Raw genomic sequence first — 18,277 nt, forward strand, 5'->3', positions numbered from 1 at the left:
ATCACAAGGATCCTATACTGCTTGTTAATGTGGATGTAAGACTTTTCCTAAATACACTGCTTCAGCAAAACTGCTTTGTTTGTCCACTATCTTACTTTATTCAATTCATTGTTGACACAGCCCTTGCCTTATCTGCTCAAAAGTCAAGTGATGTATCTGTCTGCTCTCAGGGGGGAGGGAGGAGGGGCTAAGTACACGGAAGCGAGCCTGTGTTTCTAGCTATTCCTGTGTCTACACCACAGGACCTGTGTGACCTAGCTCCCTGCTATCAGATAGGGGAGAGGAGCTGCTTTCATTTCTGAATGTCTTCTGTTCTCCCAGTTATCAGGCTAGCTAATTCAATTGTGTTCATTATGGCAGAGACAGGCAGTCTCTGTATGTAACACAGAATGGAGTTGCTCCTGCCTGTACTTCATAGAACAATATTGTGCATATAGTGTTTTTTTTAGGACCTTTGATGACATCACAGGCTCTTCAGCCGCCCCATAGGATCATGCTAGGTGGTGAGCGGAGCTACACACTAATTTGGGGGCAGAGCTAAATGGCAGGTTGCATGTGAAACCCCGCCCACCAAATGACACAAGAAACCAGGAAGAAAGAAGATTTTACAGCAGTGAAGACTAGTGAGTATGCGACGTGGGAATACCCCTTTAAGTACACAGAGTGTTCCGGCCCTCAGGTCAAAATGGGGGAGGATATGTGACAGGACCAGGGGCAAAGTGGTAGAAGGAGTATACATTTCTCCCAGGTTCCTGTCATACATGTTCTAGATGCAGCTGAGAAAGCTGTGTTCTTGGCTGCAGGAGCAGAGAGTATTGGGTGTGTCTACTCTATTCAGTCATTCCAGGTTTTGAGATGTGTGGGGTTAGTTCCTGTGTTTCTGAAGGGTGTGTATAAAAGGGCCACAAGTATATGGCTCTTTCTGCTCCTGGGAAACCTCTTGTGCAGACCTGAGCAATGTACGGCCCGCGGGCCACATCTGGCCCTCTGACTGCTTCTATCCGACCTGCATAGCTAGTGTAAGTTTTTTCAAGGTGATGTCATCACAGCCTATCACCAAGATAGGCTATGACTAGTTAGTGGGCGGAGCCACACGGAACTGTGCTTCTGCAAGCTGCTGGCAATGGAGGCTGCTGGATGATAGAGAGAAGAGACAGCATGTGTGAGCAAGAGGGGGGAAACTAGGGGCAGATGTAGGGGGCAGTTAAACTGAATGCAAATGGAGGGGGCACATTAAACTAGGGGGCAGATGGAGGGTGACATTAAACTGGGGCAGCTGGAGGAGGATATTAAACCATGGGGGTAGCTGGAGGGGTACATGTCCCCCTCCAGCTGCTCCAGTTTCTGCTAGTTTATACTGGGGCAGCAGGAGAGGGACTTAATACTGTGGGATATTTGGAGGGAAACGTTATAATGTGGGGGTGTATAATGTTAGGGTGACTATAGGAGGATTTTACTTTGTGGGGCACATGGAAAAATGATTGAGAATGGGCGGAGTCAGCAGATAAGTGGGTGGAGCTAAATTTGCCACAGCGCGCATGACCCTCTAGAACAGTTATAATTTCTCATGTGGCCCCATGAGAAAATTAATTGCCCACCCCTGCTCTTGTGAGTACACTGCTGTATTCTGTGTTTAGGGACCTGTGCAGAAGGCCCAGTTCTCATAGTTAGGATACCTGTGTTTTAGGTAGAAGCTGGACGGCTAGGATTTTATTTTGTACTAGAGGGAGGACCCGGCTTCGCACGGGTATATTACATTTTATGTTTGTGTAGTGGCCCCATAAGAATTGTCCAATTTTGCATTGGTGTATTTTGTATGTGGTTTGTGTGTATGTCCATAAGCATCATGTGATTATGTGTATCTCATTTTGAATGTCAGTGAAAAACCTGTGAACAGTTGTTATGGATACCTGGAGTAAAGCTGTATCTAATCCTTCCCCATGTAGTACTGTGTTTAGATGCAAGTATCTAATCCTACGGCATGTGGTACTGTGTGCAGACGTGTGTATCTAATCCTATGGCGTGTACAACTGTGTGAAGACACGTGTATCTAATCCTCCCCTGTGTGGTATTGTGTGAAGAGGCGCGTATCTAATCCTACGGCGTGTGGAACTGTGTGTAGACGCGCGTATCCAATCCCCCAGCATGTGGTACTGTGTGCAGACGCGCGTATCTAATCCTATGGCATGTGGTACTGTGTGTAGATGCGCGTATCTAATCCTCCCCCGTGTGGTACTGTGTGCAGACGCACGTATCTAATCCTCCCCCGTGTGGTACTGTGTGCAGACGCGCATATCTAATCCTCCCCCGTGTGGTACTGTGTGCGGAGACGCATATCTAATTTTCTGACTTGTGGTACTGTTTGCAGAGGCATGTATCTAATCCTCCAAAGTGTGGTACTGTGTGCACACACACGTATCTAATCCTCCCCTGTGTGGTATTGTGCGAAGAGGCGCGTATCTAATCCTTCGGCGTATGTAACTATGTGTAGATGCGCGTATCTAATCCTTCGGCATGTGGAACGTGTGCAGATGCACGTATCAAATCCTTCAGTGTGTGGAACTGTGTGAAGAAGTGCGTATTTAATCCTCTGGTGTGTTGGACTGTGTGCAGACCCGTGTATCTAATTATACGGCATGTGGTACTGTGTGTAGACGCGCATATCTAATCCTATGGCGTGTACAACTGTGTGAAGACACGTGTATCTAATCCTCCCCTTTATGGTATTGTGTGAAAAGGCACGTATCTAATCCTACGGCATGTGGTACTGTGTGCAGACGCGTGTATCTAATCCTATGGCGTGTACAACTGTGTGAAGACATATGTATCTAATCCTCCCCTGTGTGGTATTGTGTGAAGAGGCGCGTATCTAATCCTACGGCGTGTGGAACTGTGTGCAGACGCGTGTATCCAATCCCCCGGCATGTGGTACTGTGTGCAGACGCGCGTATCTAATCCTACGGCGTGTGGAACTGTGTAGACGCGCGTATCCAATCCCCCGGTATGTGGTACTGTGTGCAGACGCATGTATCTAATCCTATGGCATGTGGTACTGTGTGCAGAGGCATGTATCTAATCCTCCAAAGTGTGGTACTGTGTGCACACACACGTATCTAATCCTCCCCTGTGTGGTATTGTGTGAAGAGGCGCGTATCTAATCCTTCGGCGTGTGGAACTATGTGTAGACGCGCGTATCTAATCCTACTGCATGTGGTACTGTGTGCAGACGCGTGTATCTAATCCTATGGCATGTGGTACTGTGTGCAGACGCGCGTATCTAATCCTACGGCGTGTGGAACTGTGTGTAGACGCGCGTATCCAATCCCCCGGTATGTGCACAACTGTGTGCAGACGCGCGTATCTAATCCTCTGGAGTGTGGAACTGTGTGTAGACGCGTGTATCTAATCCTAAGGCCTGTGGTACTCTGTGCAGACGCGTGTATCTAATCCTATGGCGTGTATAAATATGTGCAGATGCGCGTATCTAATCCTCTGGAGTGTGGAACTGTGTGTAGATGCCTGTATCTAATCCTTCGGCATATGGAACCGTGTGCAGACACACGTATTTAATCCTCTGGTGTGTGGGACTGTGTGCAGACCTGTGTATCTAATTCTACGGCATGTGGTACTGTGTGCTGATCTGTGTATCTAATTCTACGGCATGTGGTACTGTGTGCAGACGCGTGTATCTAATCCTATGGTGTGTACAACTGTGTGAAGACACGTGTATCTAATCCTCCCCTGTGTGGTAGTGTGAAGAGGCGCGTATCTAATCCTACGGCATATGGTACTGTGTGCAGACGCATGTATCTAATCCTATGGCGTGTACAACTGTGTGAAGACACGTGTATCTAATCCTCCCGTGTGGTATTGTGTGAAGAGGTGCGTATCTAATCCTACGGCATATGGTACTGTGTGCAGACGCGCGTATCTAATCCTATGGCATGTACAACTGTGTGAAGACACGTGTATCTAATCATCCCCTGTGTGGTATTGTGTGAAGAGGTGCGTATCTAATCCTACGGCATATGGTACTGTGTGCAGACGCGTGTATCTAATCCTATGGCGTGTACAACTGTGTGAAGACACGTGTATCTAATCCTCCCGTGTGGTACTGTGTGCAGACGCGTGTATCTAATCCTATGGCATGTGGTACTGTGTGTAGACGCGCGTATCTAATCCTCTGGAGTGTGGAACTGTGTGTAGACGCCTGTATCTAATCCTTCGGCATATGGAACCGTGTGCAGACGCACTTATCTAATCCTTCAGTGTTTGGAACTGTGTGCAGAAATGCATATTTAATCCTCTGGTCTGTGGGACTGTGTGCAGACCCGTGTATCTAATCCTCTAACATGTGGTACTGTGTGCTGATATGTGTATCTAATCCTGTGATGCGTGTATCTCAATTTGGATATCAGTGTTGTATTGTGCATGTGGAGTGACCGTGTGTATTGCAGTTGGAATATGAGTGAAAGTCTTGCAGGTTTGTATTGGCTAAGGGGGGGCACTGTGTTTGGAATGCTGCATCTCAGCAACGGTACGTCCGAGCGAGTTGGAGTCTCGTCTTAAACCTTCCTGGATATCTGAAGTATCTCTGTACAAAATTTGGTGAAGATCGGTCCAGTCGTTTGGTTCGCATTAGAGCACAGACAGACAGACAGACAGACATTCATTTTTATAATATAGGGAGATTGTTTGTTTTGTCTGGATAATTCCTAATAAAACTGGATGTGGCCAGTTGTTCCATATTCTGCTGGATTAGACTTTCATTGTTGTGCCAAAAAGTACTAGTCTATCTGAGGAGACGACGATCTCTGAGCTAGTCCTGTTACAATATACTTTTTTTTATAATATATATATATATATATATATATATATACATAGTGCCTATAAGTAGTATTCAACCCCCTGCAGATTTAGCAGGTTTACACATTCGGAATTAACTTGGCATTGTGACATTTGGACTGTAGATCAGCCTGGAAGTGTGAAATGCACTGCAGCAAAAAAGAATGTTATTTCTTTGTTTAATTTTTTTTTAAATTGTGAAAAGTTTATTCAGAGGGTCATTTATTATTCAACCCCTCAAACCACCAGAATTCTGTTTGGCTCCCCTAAAGTATTAAGAAGTAGTTCAGGCACAAAGAACAATGAGCTTCACATGTTTGGATTAATTATCTCTTTTTCCAGCCTTTTCTGACTATTTAAGACCCTCCCCAAACTTGTGAACAGCACTCATACATGGTCAACATGGGAAAGACAAAGGAGCATTCCAAGGCCATCAGAGACAAGATCGTGGAGGGTCACAAGGCTGGCAAGGGGTACAAAACCCTTTCCAAGGAGTTGGGCCTACCTGTCTCCACTGTTGGGAGCATCAGCCGGAAGTGGAAGGCTTATGGAACTACTGTTAGCCTTCCAAGGCCTGGACAGCCTTTTGAAAGTTTCCTCCCGTGCCGAGGCCAGGCTTGTCCGAAGAGTCAAGGCTAACCCAAGGACAACAAGGAAGGAGCTCCGGCAAGATCTCATGGCAGTGGGGACATTGGTTTCAGTCAATACCATAAGTAACGTACTCCACCGCAATGGTCTCCATTCCAGACGAGCCCGTAAGGTACATTTACTTTCAAAGCGTCATGTCAAGGCTCGTCTACAGTTTGCTCATGATCACTTGGAGGACTCTGAGACAGACTGGTTCAAGGTTCTCTGGTCTGATGAGACCAAGATCGAGATCTTTGGGTCCAACCACACACGTGACGTTTGGAGACTGGATGGCACTGCATACGACCCCAAGAATACCATCCCTACAGTCAAGCATGGTGGTGGCAGCATCATGCTGTGGGGCTGCTTCTCATCCAAGGGGCCTGGCCATCTGGTCCGCATCCATGGGAAGATGGATAGCACGGCCTACCTGGAGATTTTGGCCAAGAACCTCCGCTCCTCCATCAAGGATCTTAAGATGGGTCGTCATTTCATCTTCCAACAAGACAACGACCCAAAGCACACAGCCAAGAAAACCATGGCCTGGTTCAAGAGGGAAAAAATCAAGGTGTTGCAGTGGCCTAGTCAGTCTCCTGACCTTAACCCAATTGAAAACTTGTGGAAGGAGCTCAAGATTAAAGTCTACATGAGACACCCAAAGAACCTAGATAACTTGGAGAAGATCTGCATGGAGGAGTGGGCCACAATAACTCCAGAGACCTGTGCCAGCCTGATCAGGTCTTATAAAAGACGATTATTAGCTGTAATTGCAAACAAGGGTTATTCCACAAAATATTAAACCTAGGGGTTGAATAATAATTGACCCACACTTTTATGTTTAAAATTTATTAAAATTTAACTGAGCAACATAACTTTTTGGTTTGTAAGATTTATGCATCTGTTAATAAATCCTGCTCTTGTTTGAAGGCTCTAACTTATTTGCATCTTATCAAACCTGCTAAATCTGCAGGGGGGTTGAATACTACTTGTAGGCACTGTACACACACACACACACACACAAAAAAGGAGGGGAATTGTGTTTTTCACTTCATTTTTATTAACAGAGCTACTAAAAAACTTACACAAATTTTTCCTCTCCGTAAGGGTTCACTCAGAGTTTTTTGGCAGCAGATTCTGACGCAGTATCCGCCTCAAAATCCACTGCCAAATCCAGCTCCCAGTAGCTGAAAAGAGAAGTGAGATGACCCTTCTTGCCGCAGATTCCATTCATTTGGGCCTAATCTGGAGCAGAACGCCGATGCACTGCTCCGGCATCCCGTATCTGCTAGCCGCACGGAATGGAAATTCCACCGTGTGAACATACCCTTACAGTAATTTTTATTTTGTATGATGTCATCTGTGGGACTAGAACCTGTAATAAGGGCATGTTATTGGCATATTTTTTTTTTTAATTACTTTTTTTACTTTTTAATTCATTTTTTTTCCCCCTTCACATTGTGTCCTCATATGGTCAAAAAAGACCTTTGGGAACATCTGATCACACTTTATTTACTTACTATTTATTTACTTTATTACTGGGAGGCAGATTTCCCCTGTAACTGGGGCTGGTATATTTAGCCCCAGTTTCAGGAGGAATACAGCCTCCTGCCTGTTTTATAGAGCTAACCTAGACTAGCTTCAAGAAGTAAATGCCCATAACCTTTTAATGATGCTGGGTAGTTTGGGCACATTCATGGCCAGTGACTTTTTTCAATCTCTATCTTACACAATCATAACTATTTTTACCATCTGAGGGTTTATTTTTTTGTGACACGTATTTTCAATTTTTTTTTTAAATAAAAAATAATTACTCCATTCATGTAAGTGGGGCCAATTGTGCAATAAACATTTACTTCTACTTAAAGTAAAAAAAATAAAAAATTATGCTGTAAATCTTACCCTACTAAATAAGCCCCATATACCTATTCTATCCATTTTCTGCCTCTGACCACTTTCTGGAGATCCAAAACATGCAGCCTAGTTTGTTTACATGCCAACTCCATACAATCGCAACCCTTTCCAGCCCAGGAAAGCAAGCAACCCCAGAATGTAGTGCTCCGGCTAGTATTGTGCAGCTCCAACTAGGTTGTCCAAGCTCAGAAGCTGATGAATGATGATGATGCACCCATACTTGCTGTTCTCTTCATTGTGAACATGCTAGAGTTGTTAGAGCTAAGGAGATGCACAGACCATACCAGAGAGGGCATATGTATTGGGTTTAGCCACCTTTCTCACAGGAGACCTCAGTTCACTCCACAGCTAGAAGAGCAGAGCTCTGTGGAGTATCGAAATATAGGTGGAAACCTGAAAAATCACATTTGACAAGGTCATGTGACCACTTCTGGCAGCTGCGTAACAGCAGGTTAAGGTACAAAAAGCAGATTTGTAATGACATAGCAGGAGGCCTGGGCGTGCTGTGTAAGAGGAACATTTATCTCAGAAAACGCCTTTAGGCTAAGGCCCCATGTTTCAACAACAAAAAAAGACGTTTCTGCAATGTGGAGCCTCAGCCTTAAAATAAAGTGTTTTGCCCTAATTTTCCACAGAAACATTGACTATAATCAGCATGTAAACCAGTGGCAGGAAGTCAACAACTTGACTTTGCTTACTGACACGGCAAAGATACTCAGTTCCAAGGATAACTGCCTATGTGAACAGAGTCCAATTCACAAAGATCCTCCTCAAGTTCAGAGGGGGAATTTATTAAGACTTATGCTCTGTATGGCAGCCTTAATAAAATCCCCCCAACCCTGAAGTAAGAGGCTAGTTGCTCTAAATTTAGACACACTCTTATGGATCAAAACTGAAATGTAGGCCAGTCAGGAATTTTCGTCGATTTCAGGCATAACTCACCAACATTCTGGGGTGAGTTAAAGGGTTTTATCCCAACTCACCTGTTCACCAACTTGCAGGCTATATGCTCTGTTCACTTCCTGGTTCTTGGTAAATTGGTGGGCTCTGCTCTGCTAGCCCTCTTCATAGCAGTACTTGCTTGCAGTCAGTAATGAGGGATGGTTGTAAATAAATTAGCACAGCATCACTGGAAGATTAACAATATGAAGCTGATGTAGCACAGCTGGAAATTTATAGGTGATGAGAATCCCAAACATACATGCTGAAGGAACAAGAGACAGCTTGCAATAAACTCACTTTTAGGTCTGTGTTTACATACAGAGGTAACAGACCCGTCTCAGCAAAATTCAATTAGTAGACTGATAACTGGGAGAGGGAGATAAACAGCTCAGAAATACAAGCTGCTCCAAGCACTCAGCTCCCCCTCCACTCCTGAGAGCAGTGAGCCACAACACTTGTCCTAGGCGGAGATAAGATCATCCCCAGGTATGTGGTTATGGAGACACTGTGTAAACAATGAAGTGAATAATCTCAGATAAACAAAGTTTTGCTGAAGCAATGTATTTAGGAAAAAAAAAGTCTTAAATCCACATAAGCTAACAGTATAGATAGGATCCTTGAGATGGGACAACCCTTTAAGTTGGTCCGGCCAAGACATCTCTGCCTTTCACTCTGCCCATTTTCCACCCACTGACAGATGGGTTAGTAAATTCCTTCTATTGTGCCCACACAGATCATGATCTTGACTATAAACATTTTACTGCCACAATAAGAGACCTGTTTTATTGAGATGTAACAAAGATCATAATGTACAGTCAAATTCAAGCAGTTTTGCAGTTAAGAAGGCCACTATGGCAGTGAGGCAGCATACTTTTCTGTTGAAGCCAGGCCAGCCCTATTTGAGGAAAAAAGAAAAAAAAAAAAACTGTATAAAGCTAAAAAAAAACCCTTATATGCATTGTGAAGGCACCTTCCAAAATAAGACTTGCAGACAACATAACCTTTAAAATTTGCTTCATTTAAGATATGAACAAAAACACTAGTGTGCCATTTTACAGAAAGTGAAAATTCTTATAAACAAGGGCGCTTTGTGTCTACATTAACAAAAGATAAGGCATTATAACTGAAACCAAAAAAAGGCTTAACATGAACCCAGATTCTAAAATCACACTGGAAAAGAGGAACATTGAAACTTTATTAAACAGTGGTGTAAGGGGGGGAAAAAAATTCACACAAATGTGACAGCAGACAAAAGGAAAAAAAAACCTGTAATAGCAGCTCCATCATGTAGACATTAACTGAGCTCTTGTGCTGTTAAGAATACAGCTCTTGCACAGCTGTGGTAGCGATGGTACAGTCATTGTATTCACTGAATACTACAATATATACAGATTGTCCCAAAAGGTAGAAGTGAAGAGCAGTTCATTTCTGTTGGTCTTTTGGAAGTGGTCTTCTGAAAAGCAGAATGTGAGGCTCTATCAAAGAGAAAGAATAAATAGAAGTTATTTATTAAACTGCTGTAATGGCAAGTTGTAACAAAAACAAATAAACCCAACTCTGGTCTCATTCAGATATAGATTGTGTGTAGCAAACCAAGCTAGATTTAATACAGACATTTAGTTACATGCCATATCCGAATTGATAAACGCTCTTTATATCGCCCCACACAACCATGGTCTTAGCTGGTAGATGTAATATACTACAGAATGATCACTGCATTTTACTCAAGTAGCTGCTGAGATGATGCATTGTGTCTGAAATCTAAATAATTGTACATTTTATCTAGATTACAATTAATGAATGGATATGTTTTTACTTACAGAGCTCCCTACTTATGTCATAACACTGAATTTTTATTTCATTTACTCAGATGTTAGTAACCTTGATTGGACAGTCCAATGACTTGTTACAAGCACCAATCCACAGGACACTACCTGTTTATTAGTAGAGACATGACTTATGTTCGCTTTCTATAACGTTACTTACAACTAGACTATACCTACTGAGCTACATTACTGAAAATTACAAAATTATAACATTATGATATCCATATCCTTCACAGGGCCCTACATTTCAACTAAGGCTGGGCTGCAAAACTGACAGGAATAGAGCCCTCCCAAGTTTTGCCTCTGGGTTTTCTGTCCCCTACAAGGACTATGATAATGCATGGCAGCATATATGCGGCCATAAGAAAAGAAGGGGTCAGTATGCTAGCTGTTAACCATACAACACAGTTATGTGCATTGTGTCTGTCCGGGGTGAAGGATAATAAACGAAATGCAGCTAAACAAAGTGCTGCAAATAAATCTTCATAAATATTGTCAAATAAAACCATAGAGAATTTCTTAGAAAAAAGTGTTCAGCTATTATAAAGGATAGATCTCCAGCTCATCAACCTAAAACTTTATTGAATTCTTAACATAAGAGTATACCCTCTACATACATCAAAGGCCCTCATTTATTGAAGATCTATTCCTAAGCCAATGTTCATCAAAAACAAGAGTTAACCTACTAATACTACCATATCTAATAAGTGAATGTATCATGATCTACACCAAAACAAGACATTCCTTCAAGCAACAAACAATTGTGGACTCAACCCACCTTGCGCATCATGGATTTCTATAGGATTATAGACCAAGTAAGGCCAACCCTGGAGATACTAAAGGGGTTGTCCCATGAAAGTATCCTATCTATACTGCTGGTTTATGTGGATTAAAGACTTTTCTTAAATAGATTGCTTTATCAAAAATGCTTTGTTTGGCCGCTATCTTAATTTATTCATTTCATTGTTGACACTGTGTTTCTATGGCCACTGGGCTTATCTGCTCATTTCCTAAGTGACATGGCTGCCTGCTCTCAGGTGGGGGAGGGAGGGGCTAACAAGCAAGGGATCTCCTCAGATACGGGAGGGGGAGGTGAGAGCTCGGCAATTACTGTGCTATCTTCAGCTTTTCCCACTTATCAGCCAGTTTAATTGAATTTGGCTGATAAGGGTCTGAGATAAGGAGTTCAATACCTCTGTATGTAATGCAAGCTGACTCAAATCCATCTCTGCTACATCAGTTTCAACATCAGCTTTATACTGTGTTAATGCATTTACAACCAATCTCTCATTACTGACTACAAACATAGCAGAGCAAGTGAAACTCCACCCACCAATATGCCAAGAAATCCAGGAAGTGAAGAGAGCACAGAGCCTCCAGGCTGCAGAACAAGAGTTATGGGAATACCTCTAAGATTATCATCCCCCAACAATCTAGAGATTAACGATATCTAACCAAAACTGTGAGTCTTATATAACCCCACCATACATGGAGCAAGTCTCACAGCAACCCATCCAACATAACTGATCCAAGGCATCGGGCACCTTGCTCAGCTAGATGGCGTGATGCAATCTTCATTTTGGCCTCTCCAATACAATTCTATGGAGAAAATGCATGTAAAATTTTTCACCAGCCTGCAATCTTGGATGAATTTAAATAAAAGCAGCAGCAGTATCTGCATTCAGGCCATTCTGTTCCCCACTCTGCATTAAAAAAAAAAAAATGCAGAGAGAAGTATCCTGCAAGCAGTACTTTTCTCTCTGCATTTTTGGTAACCCAACGGACCCCATTATGGTTTACGAGAGTAACCACTTTTTATGCAGACTTGGTTTCCACTTTTCAAGTCCCCAAACCTTTGTGCATATTTTGTCCATAGCAATAACATATTAGAAGTTTAATCTTTTGTCTGAATGTTTTCAACAATGTGGTTTCCAGTGGCATTCAATGAGCTTACCTGGTTCATGGATCATATAATGAACCCAGCCAAGGCTCTGCTGAACTCCAAGTCTTCTCCATTCCTCTTCAGTCATCAGATGCGTTTTTGGCACCTGTTTTGCCAAGTCTTTTGGCAGCATTACATGCCTAAGAGATGGAGATAAAATAAATAAGCTTCATGAACTGGAAAACCATTAGAAGCTCTGATGTGATCATGTAAAAAACTACAGAATATTAAATACCAGATCACAGTAGTAAATATTCGCATTTTATATGCTAGTCTTGAAACTCCTCAGCAGAATCACCTTACAGACACTGGTGGCAGGCAGTAATAAGTTATAAAGGTTTGGACCCTAAAACCCAAGATGCTTAATGGACTACTGGAAATTTAGTGGCCCTAAACCAGCTACATGTTCCTTTTAAAGGTTACATGAGTTTTCATGAAAAGTTGAAATATGTGCAGATATGCTAGGCAGTCTGTATGAAAGCTTATAGAATTAACTGTCTCTCATTGTTCTGCTGCTAATCAAGTTATGGTTAAAACAGTTTACATTTGCCTCTGAGTTTAGTTGACTTGGATCTTAGTTTAATGGATATATGGACAGACTTCCTAGGTAAAGCTCAGTTCAAATCTGTGATTGGGTTTCCATTTGGGGAGTCCACTTGGGGACCACCCAAAAGGAACCTAACACACATAAAAAAGCGGTTCCTTAAGGAAACCCACGGACCCCATAGACTATGATTGAGTCAGTGTGGTTTCAGCATGAGAAATGCGGAGAGAAAAGTTCTGCTTGCCTTACTTTTCTCACCGCATTTCGCATGTGGAGAGGGGAACAGAATGGCCTAAACACAGATGTAAACTGATCCCCCCAAAAAAAAGTGAACAGCAAGTTAGCTAGACGGAAGACAGCTAGTGGCAAGAGTTTATTTTTCAAGCAGAAAGCAGTCTTTTTCTTTTTATAATTTAAGCAACCATTTAAGTTGTTTTTTTTTGTTTTTTAAATGTTTTATTTACCGTATTTACTCGAGTATAAGCCGATTTTTTCAGCCTAGTTTTTGTGCTGAAAAAGCCCCCCTCGGCTTATACCCGGCGATGTGGCGATGACCAGCCACAATATCAATGTATAGAATCTCCCATAAAATAGTGCAAAAAATAAATAAATAATTTAAAAAAAATAAATAAATACATAAAAGTTCTAAATCACTTCTTTCCCTAGAATACATACAACAGTAGAAAATGACTGTGAAACACATACACATTAGCTATCCCCGTGTCTGAAAGTGCCCGGTCTACTGAATACAGGGTATCTGCAGTGCTCCTGTTCCGTCAGGAAAGGAGTTAATAGGAGCACTGCAGATACCCAATATTCAGCCAGGCTGAATTCCAAGTGGGGGGGGGAAGAAAAAAAAACAAACTCAGTCCTCAAGCTCAGGGAACCAGACAGACAACCAAAACACTTCCTCCCCTTTCCCAGCATCTACTGCACCCAAAAACTCCGACCATTTTAATTTTAAAAATTTTCCAGTAGCTGCTGCATTTGACCCCCTAGGCTTATACTCGAGTCAATAAGTTTTCCCAGTTTTTTTGTGGTAAAATTAGGGGCCTCGGCTTATACTTGAGTATATATGGTAACTGAATTCCCCAGTCCAAAAGGTATGGTGCCCTGAAGATTATATGTAAAGTGGTACTTTCTGACCAAGGGAACAGCAACCTATTGCAATATATAAAGGCTAGCTTTCCCTTGCAGAAGAGCAACCATAACCTACAGGGGGACCATACTTTTTGAACAGTTTGGTAGAAAGAAAAGTTACTCCATCAAAGAGTAGCATTCAGGTATCATTTACGCCAGAAAGCTAAAAGTAATCTTAAAGCTAAGTTCACATGCAAGTTTTTTTGGACCAGAATTTGACGCGGAGGCCACTTCAGATTCCAGTCCAAAAAACAGCCGCAACTGGATGGCGATGCAGTGCACCGGCATCCAGCTGTGGCATTCCACTCTGGATTAGGCCCACATGAATGGACCTAGTCGGGAGGGAGGTGTCACGAGGCGGACATCTGCGGCTGAATCAGGATTTTAAAAAGACATTGTGCCAAAATTTGCAGATTTCGCACAATTAATATGCAATGAGCAGTAGAGATGAGTGAGTACTATTCGAAACTCCCGTTTCAAATAGCACGCACCCATAGGAATGAATGGACACAGCCGGCACACAGGGGGTTAAGCGGCCAGCCGCTGGCAAAGTCTGCGTGCCAGCCGCTTCCATTCCTTCTTATGGGTGCATGCTATTCGAAACGGCCGTTTCGAATAGTACTCGCTCATCTCTACTGGGCTTCAATTCATGACAGCTGCCCACTACACTACTAATTCCATGAGAAATTACCATAGGTGGCTTTTTATGGGCAGGTTTAGTCCTTCAGATAGACTGGATGTCAGCCATACCTCCTAGACTGAACACTGAGATGGGACACAGATTCACAAGCATTATAGTCATCTCCGATGCTAGGATTCTATAATTGTGAACCATAAAGAGGCAGAGACTCCTAGCATCATAGGTCACTACAATGCTAGGAATCTGAGTTCTGACTCAGTGTACCGTCTAAGAGATACAGCCTGTATGTTAAAGACTTAATCCCTTGTGATAAGTAGTCCTACAGAAGATGCCTGGCTGAACGCACACCTGCAAAAAATGCAAATATTTATGGCCTATCCTGAAGTTCTCATGAAAGTGCAGTTTTATATACCGTTATACAGCTGACAGTGCACTGTCAGCTTTCCCAGTATGCACTCCAGTGGAGGAGATATCGGTGCCAAAACACTCCCCACTGTCAGAAGGGCGTTCCTCATAGCTCAGCATCATCGCAGGGTGGTAAGGAATGCCCCCTCTGACAGTACAAGGCTATGCAACAGTACTGTTGGGGGGCGTGTCTTACAGCCCATCAAGAACACTGAGCTATGATGAATGCCCTTGTGACCGTGAGGAGAGTTTCGGCACAGATATCTCCTCCACTGGTACACATACGGGAAGAAATTATTCCCTTGAATGGGGACTACATTGGGGGGGGGGGGGGGGGGGGGGGCAGGCTGGGAGGATACTGGAGCAGCAGGGAAAGGAGAGAATGATTTCTCTCCCCTGTGCAGTTTTTTTTTTTTTAAAAAAAAAAAACCTTTCAGGTCCTTGGGCACATGCAGTGTAATGCTCTCCCGTTCTGAGCCCCCACTGAAGAGCTATCTGTGCCGTTACCGCTGACCCCTCCAAACTAGTCTATGGACAAGTACTGTCAGGAGTAGAGGAAGCGTTCCTCACCTCAGTGTCATGGCTCGGCAGTAAGGAATGCCCCCTTACACAGTACAGTGCAATAGACACTACTGTGAGGTGGGGGCTTTCCTGACAGACTATCAGAAACGACCTTCTAATAGTGCAGAGCTACAGTACTGGCACCAATAGCTCTTCACCGGGGGCACAGAACGAGAAAGCCGATAGTGTGCTAAATTCAACTCACTGTCGACTTTCTAGCGGTGTATTACACTTCATGTGCCCTGAGGATGTGAAAGGTTCTATTTAAATTTTTTTTTGTTTTTACCCAGACAACTTCCATGATCAAAGCTGCTTCTGGCTTGCAGCAGCCAAGTCAGCTGATCAGTGCAGGGTCTACCAGTGGATAGGTCATTCTTTTCTGCAAGCACTCAGAATGAGAATGGGTGGGGGGACATGGATAGGACAATTTTTTGACAGATACCAATTGACTGATGCGGCAAATAAAAAAAAAATTAAAATTACGGTAGGCACTGTGTAATTGTTTGCATGGGTTTTTGACGGATTCACAACAGGCAGATACCAGGTGCAAATGTGAACATAGCATACAAGAAATACTTTTAGAAAATTATTTTTGTTCATTTTGTCTTTACAGTCTCCATTTTTAAAGAGATTATCCCACAGACACCATAGGATAGGAGTGCAGCATATACAGGGAGAATATAAACCATACAACCTTCTATTCTCTACTGGAGAAGAAACAATGCTGTACTGTGCCATCTCCATCAACCCCATACAAGTGAGCACATATAGGGGCCCTGGGTCTTACTACTAACCCAAGCTGGCAAAAACCCATCGTGTATATGCTATCCTATGAACAAGGGCTAAGTAGTGGAAATAGTCCATTTCAGTTTTCAGGGATAGGGGACTTCAAGGAAACTAGAAGGGCATGGTGACACTGTTTTAGGGCAGATTTGGAGGGACTTCCTACCTTATCCCATCACCCCATTGAGGCTAGGCATCATGCACACCTGTAGCACTAAGCTCCACAGCTTTCTATCAGTAGCTCCTCAGCTAGAGGAAGTGGCAAGTTTTTAGGAGTATTTTAGCTAAAAGAGGGGAGCACCAGAAAGCTGCCTATTTCTACAACGCCATGTGTAAATGGACTAGCCACTTCCCTCTCCACCTGCCTTGGGATGAATAGAGCAGCTGACTACACTAAGGGACTCAATGTACAACATCCAGGCGGATTCTATGGAGGGGCGCAATAATGACAGCAAACAGCATGGCGGACCACGCCTGGAGGTTAAAAAGAGAGAAAGTCGTAATCTTTACACGGTTATACACTCAGGGATAACTGCCCGACCACCTCATACACGCGGTAATAACCTAAGGAGATTGTGTGACTACACAGCCTAGACAATGGGCAGAGGTGCGGGTCACGCTCCCGTTCAGTTACCTCAGGCGCAGCAGTGACATGAGATACCACACTCAGAAGCCTCTTACCTGTACTCGTACTTCTCATCCGTGTATTTGTCGGAGTAATAGATATTTTTGTAAGACATGTTCCCGGTATTGTTGGCAGTAAACGTCGAGCACTTTCTAACGTGGAGAATGGCGGCCGCCGACTGAGACGGTTTACTTTACGTAACTGCCTCTCAGAGTTCACGTTTTGAATTACGCTGCGCTCTTCAGCTATTGGTCCAAACGGGAGCAGCGCTTAGCCAATCGCTGCTTTCCAATTCGTTTCTCGCCGCTGTCGGGAAATACCAGCTGACCAATTACAATGCTGTTGCTAAGCCTTCTGTACGAGGTAAAGGCGACGCAGGTGGGCGGAGTCAAAGGGGAGGGGATTCTTTTTGGATGACGCAATAAGACGGATGTAGAAGTTACGGCTGTAGTAAGGGGCTGGGGTTAGTGGCGGGTGATGCGGAAGTGTGACGCACGTCTTGCTGGCGCTCCCTTGTTGAGTAGCTTTCCAGACGTGGTTGTTGCATTTCCCTGGAAGTAGTTATTGTGGTTCTGTGCAGTGACCTAAAGCAGATACAGCACTGGCGTCAGTTCCGTCATATTACTTCTATGTCACACACTAGTGTGCGCTACATTGTACAAACTGCCATCCCCACCTTATAGAGCACATCTGTGACCTGCATATGCTGCCCGTAGGATGACAGCTCTGCTATCCTGTTAGTCCTAACACAAAGATGTGCTTTTATATAGGGCGCTGTTCACATCTTCTTTCTGGCAGTAAGACTAGGTTCACACCAGCACTCAGAATCCCTTGGAGGATTCCATCACCAATTTCACTTGAAAAATGCAGAGAAAAAAGTCCGACAAGCAGGACTGCTCCCTACATTTATTGTGCGGACCCCTTTATAGTCTGTTGGGTCTGCGGGTAACTGCTTTGTATGCAGATTGGTTTTCTGTTTTTCGCGTCCTCAAGTGGAGCCGAAGAACTGAACCCGGGTGCAGGTGTGAACCTAGTGTCAGGATTATGGACATACTGCGGATTATATCAGACAGGTCACCCATTGTGTAAAAAATGAATGAAGTGTAGCATAAAGGCTATATTAGGCAGCCAGATCTTGTGCGGTCCACGCGCCGATCAAGAAGAAACGCGTTGATTGACGTTACTTTGCATCGCCCTAATTACACAAACTGATGCAATCTGAACGGGAGAGGAATGATCTCTACTGCGATTGCTTCTACTCCATTTGGCTGTATGCATTCTCGGCATCACTGACCTGGTTACACAGAGCAATGTACTGCTGATAATCTGCATCTTTTATGGCTCTATTAGGGAAAGTGACACACACTGGGGTACATTTATGAAGACTGGAGTTACTAAAACTAATGGCCTTGTACCCGACAGAGGCACTTCCTCATAAATGGGATAGCTAGTGTATGTTTCCCACATCATTGATGATAAATCTGGC

General features: G+C 43.5%; 1 protein-coding gene across 1 annotated transcript; it reads right to left on the reverse strand.

Moving 5' to 3' along the window:
* Positions 1-9,444: 9,444 nt before the first annotated feature.
* Positions 9,445-16,973, reverse strand: CKS2 (CDC28 protein kinase regulatory subunit 2). Its single transcript, XM_075263359.1, has 3 exons — positions 16,848-16,973; positions 12,106-12,233; positions 9,445-9,800 (listed from the first exon to the last, which is right to left on the reverse strand). Exons 1-3 carry the CDS (start codon positions 16,904-16,906, stop codon positions 9,748-9,750), a joined length of 240 nt encoding a protein of 79 aa, XP_075119460.1. The 5' UTR covers positions 16,907-16,973; the 3' UTR covers positions 9,445-9,747.
* Between the last annotated feature and the right edge of the window lie 1,304 nt (positions 16,974-18,277).

Source organism: Leptodactylus fuscus, chromosome 1 (genome assembly GCF_031893055.1).
Source record: "Leptodactylus fuscus isolate aLepFus1 chromosome 1, aLepFus1.hap2, whole genome shotgun sequence".
Lineage (NCBI taxonomy): Eukaryota > Metazoa > Chordata > Amphibia > Anura > Leptodactylidae > Leptodactylus > Leptodactylus fuscus.

Excerpts from the sequence above, each read along its gene's own strand:
- CKS2 (XM_075263359.1), bottom strand. The coding sequence starts at position 16,906 with ATGTCTTACAAAAATATCTATTACTCCGACAAATACACGGATGAGAAG. Across the intron at positions 12,234-16,847 it reads GATGAGAAGTACGAGTACAG|GCATGTAATGCTGCCAAAAG; the intron begins GTAAGAGGCTTC and ends TCCATCTCTTAG. Across the intron at positions 9,801-12,105 it reads TTATATGATCCATGAACCAG|AGCCTCACATTCTGCTTTTC; the intron begins GTAAGCTCATTG and ends TCTCTTTGATAG.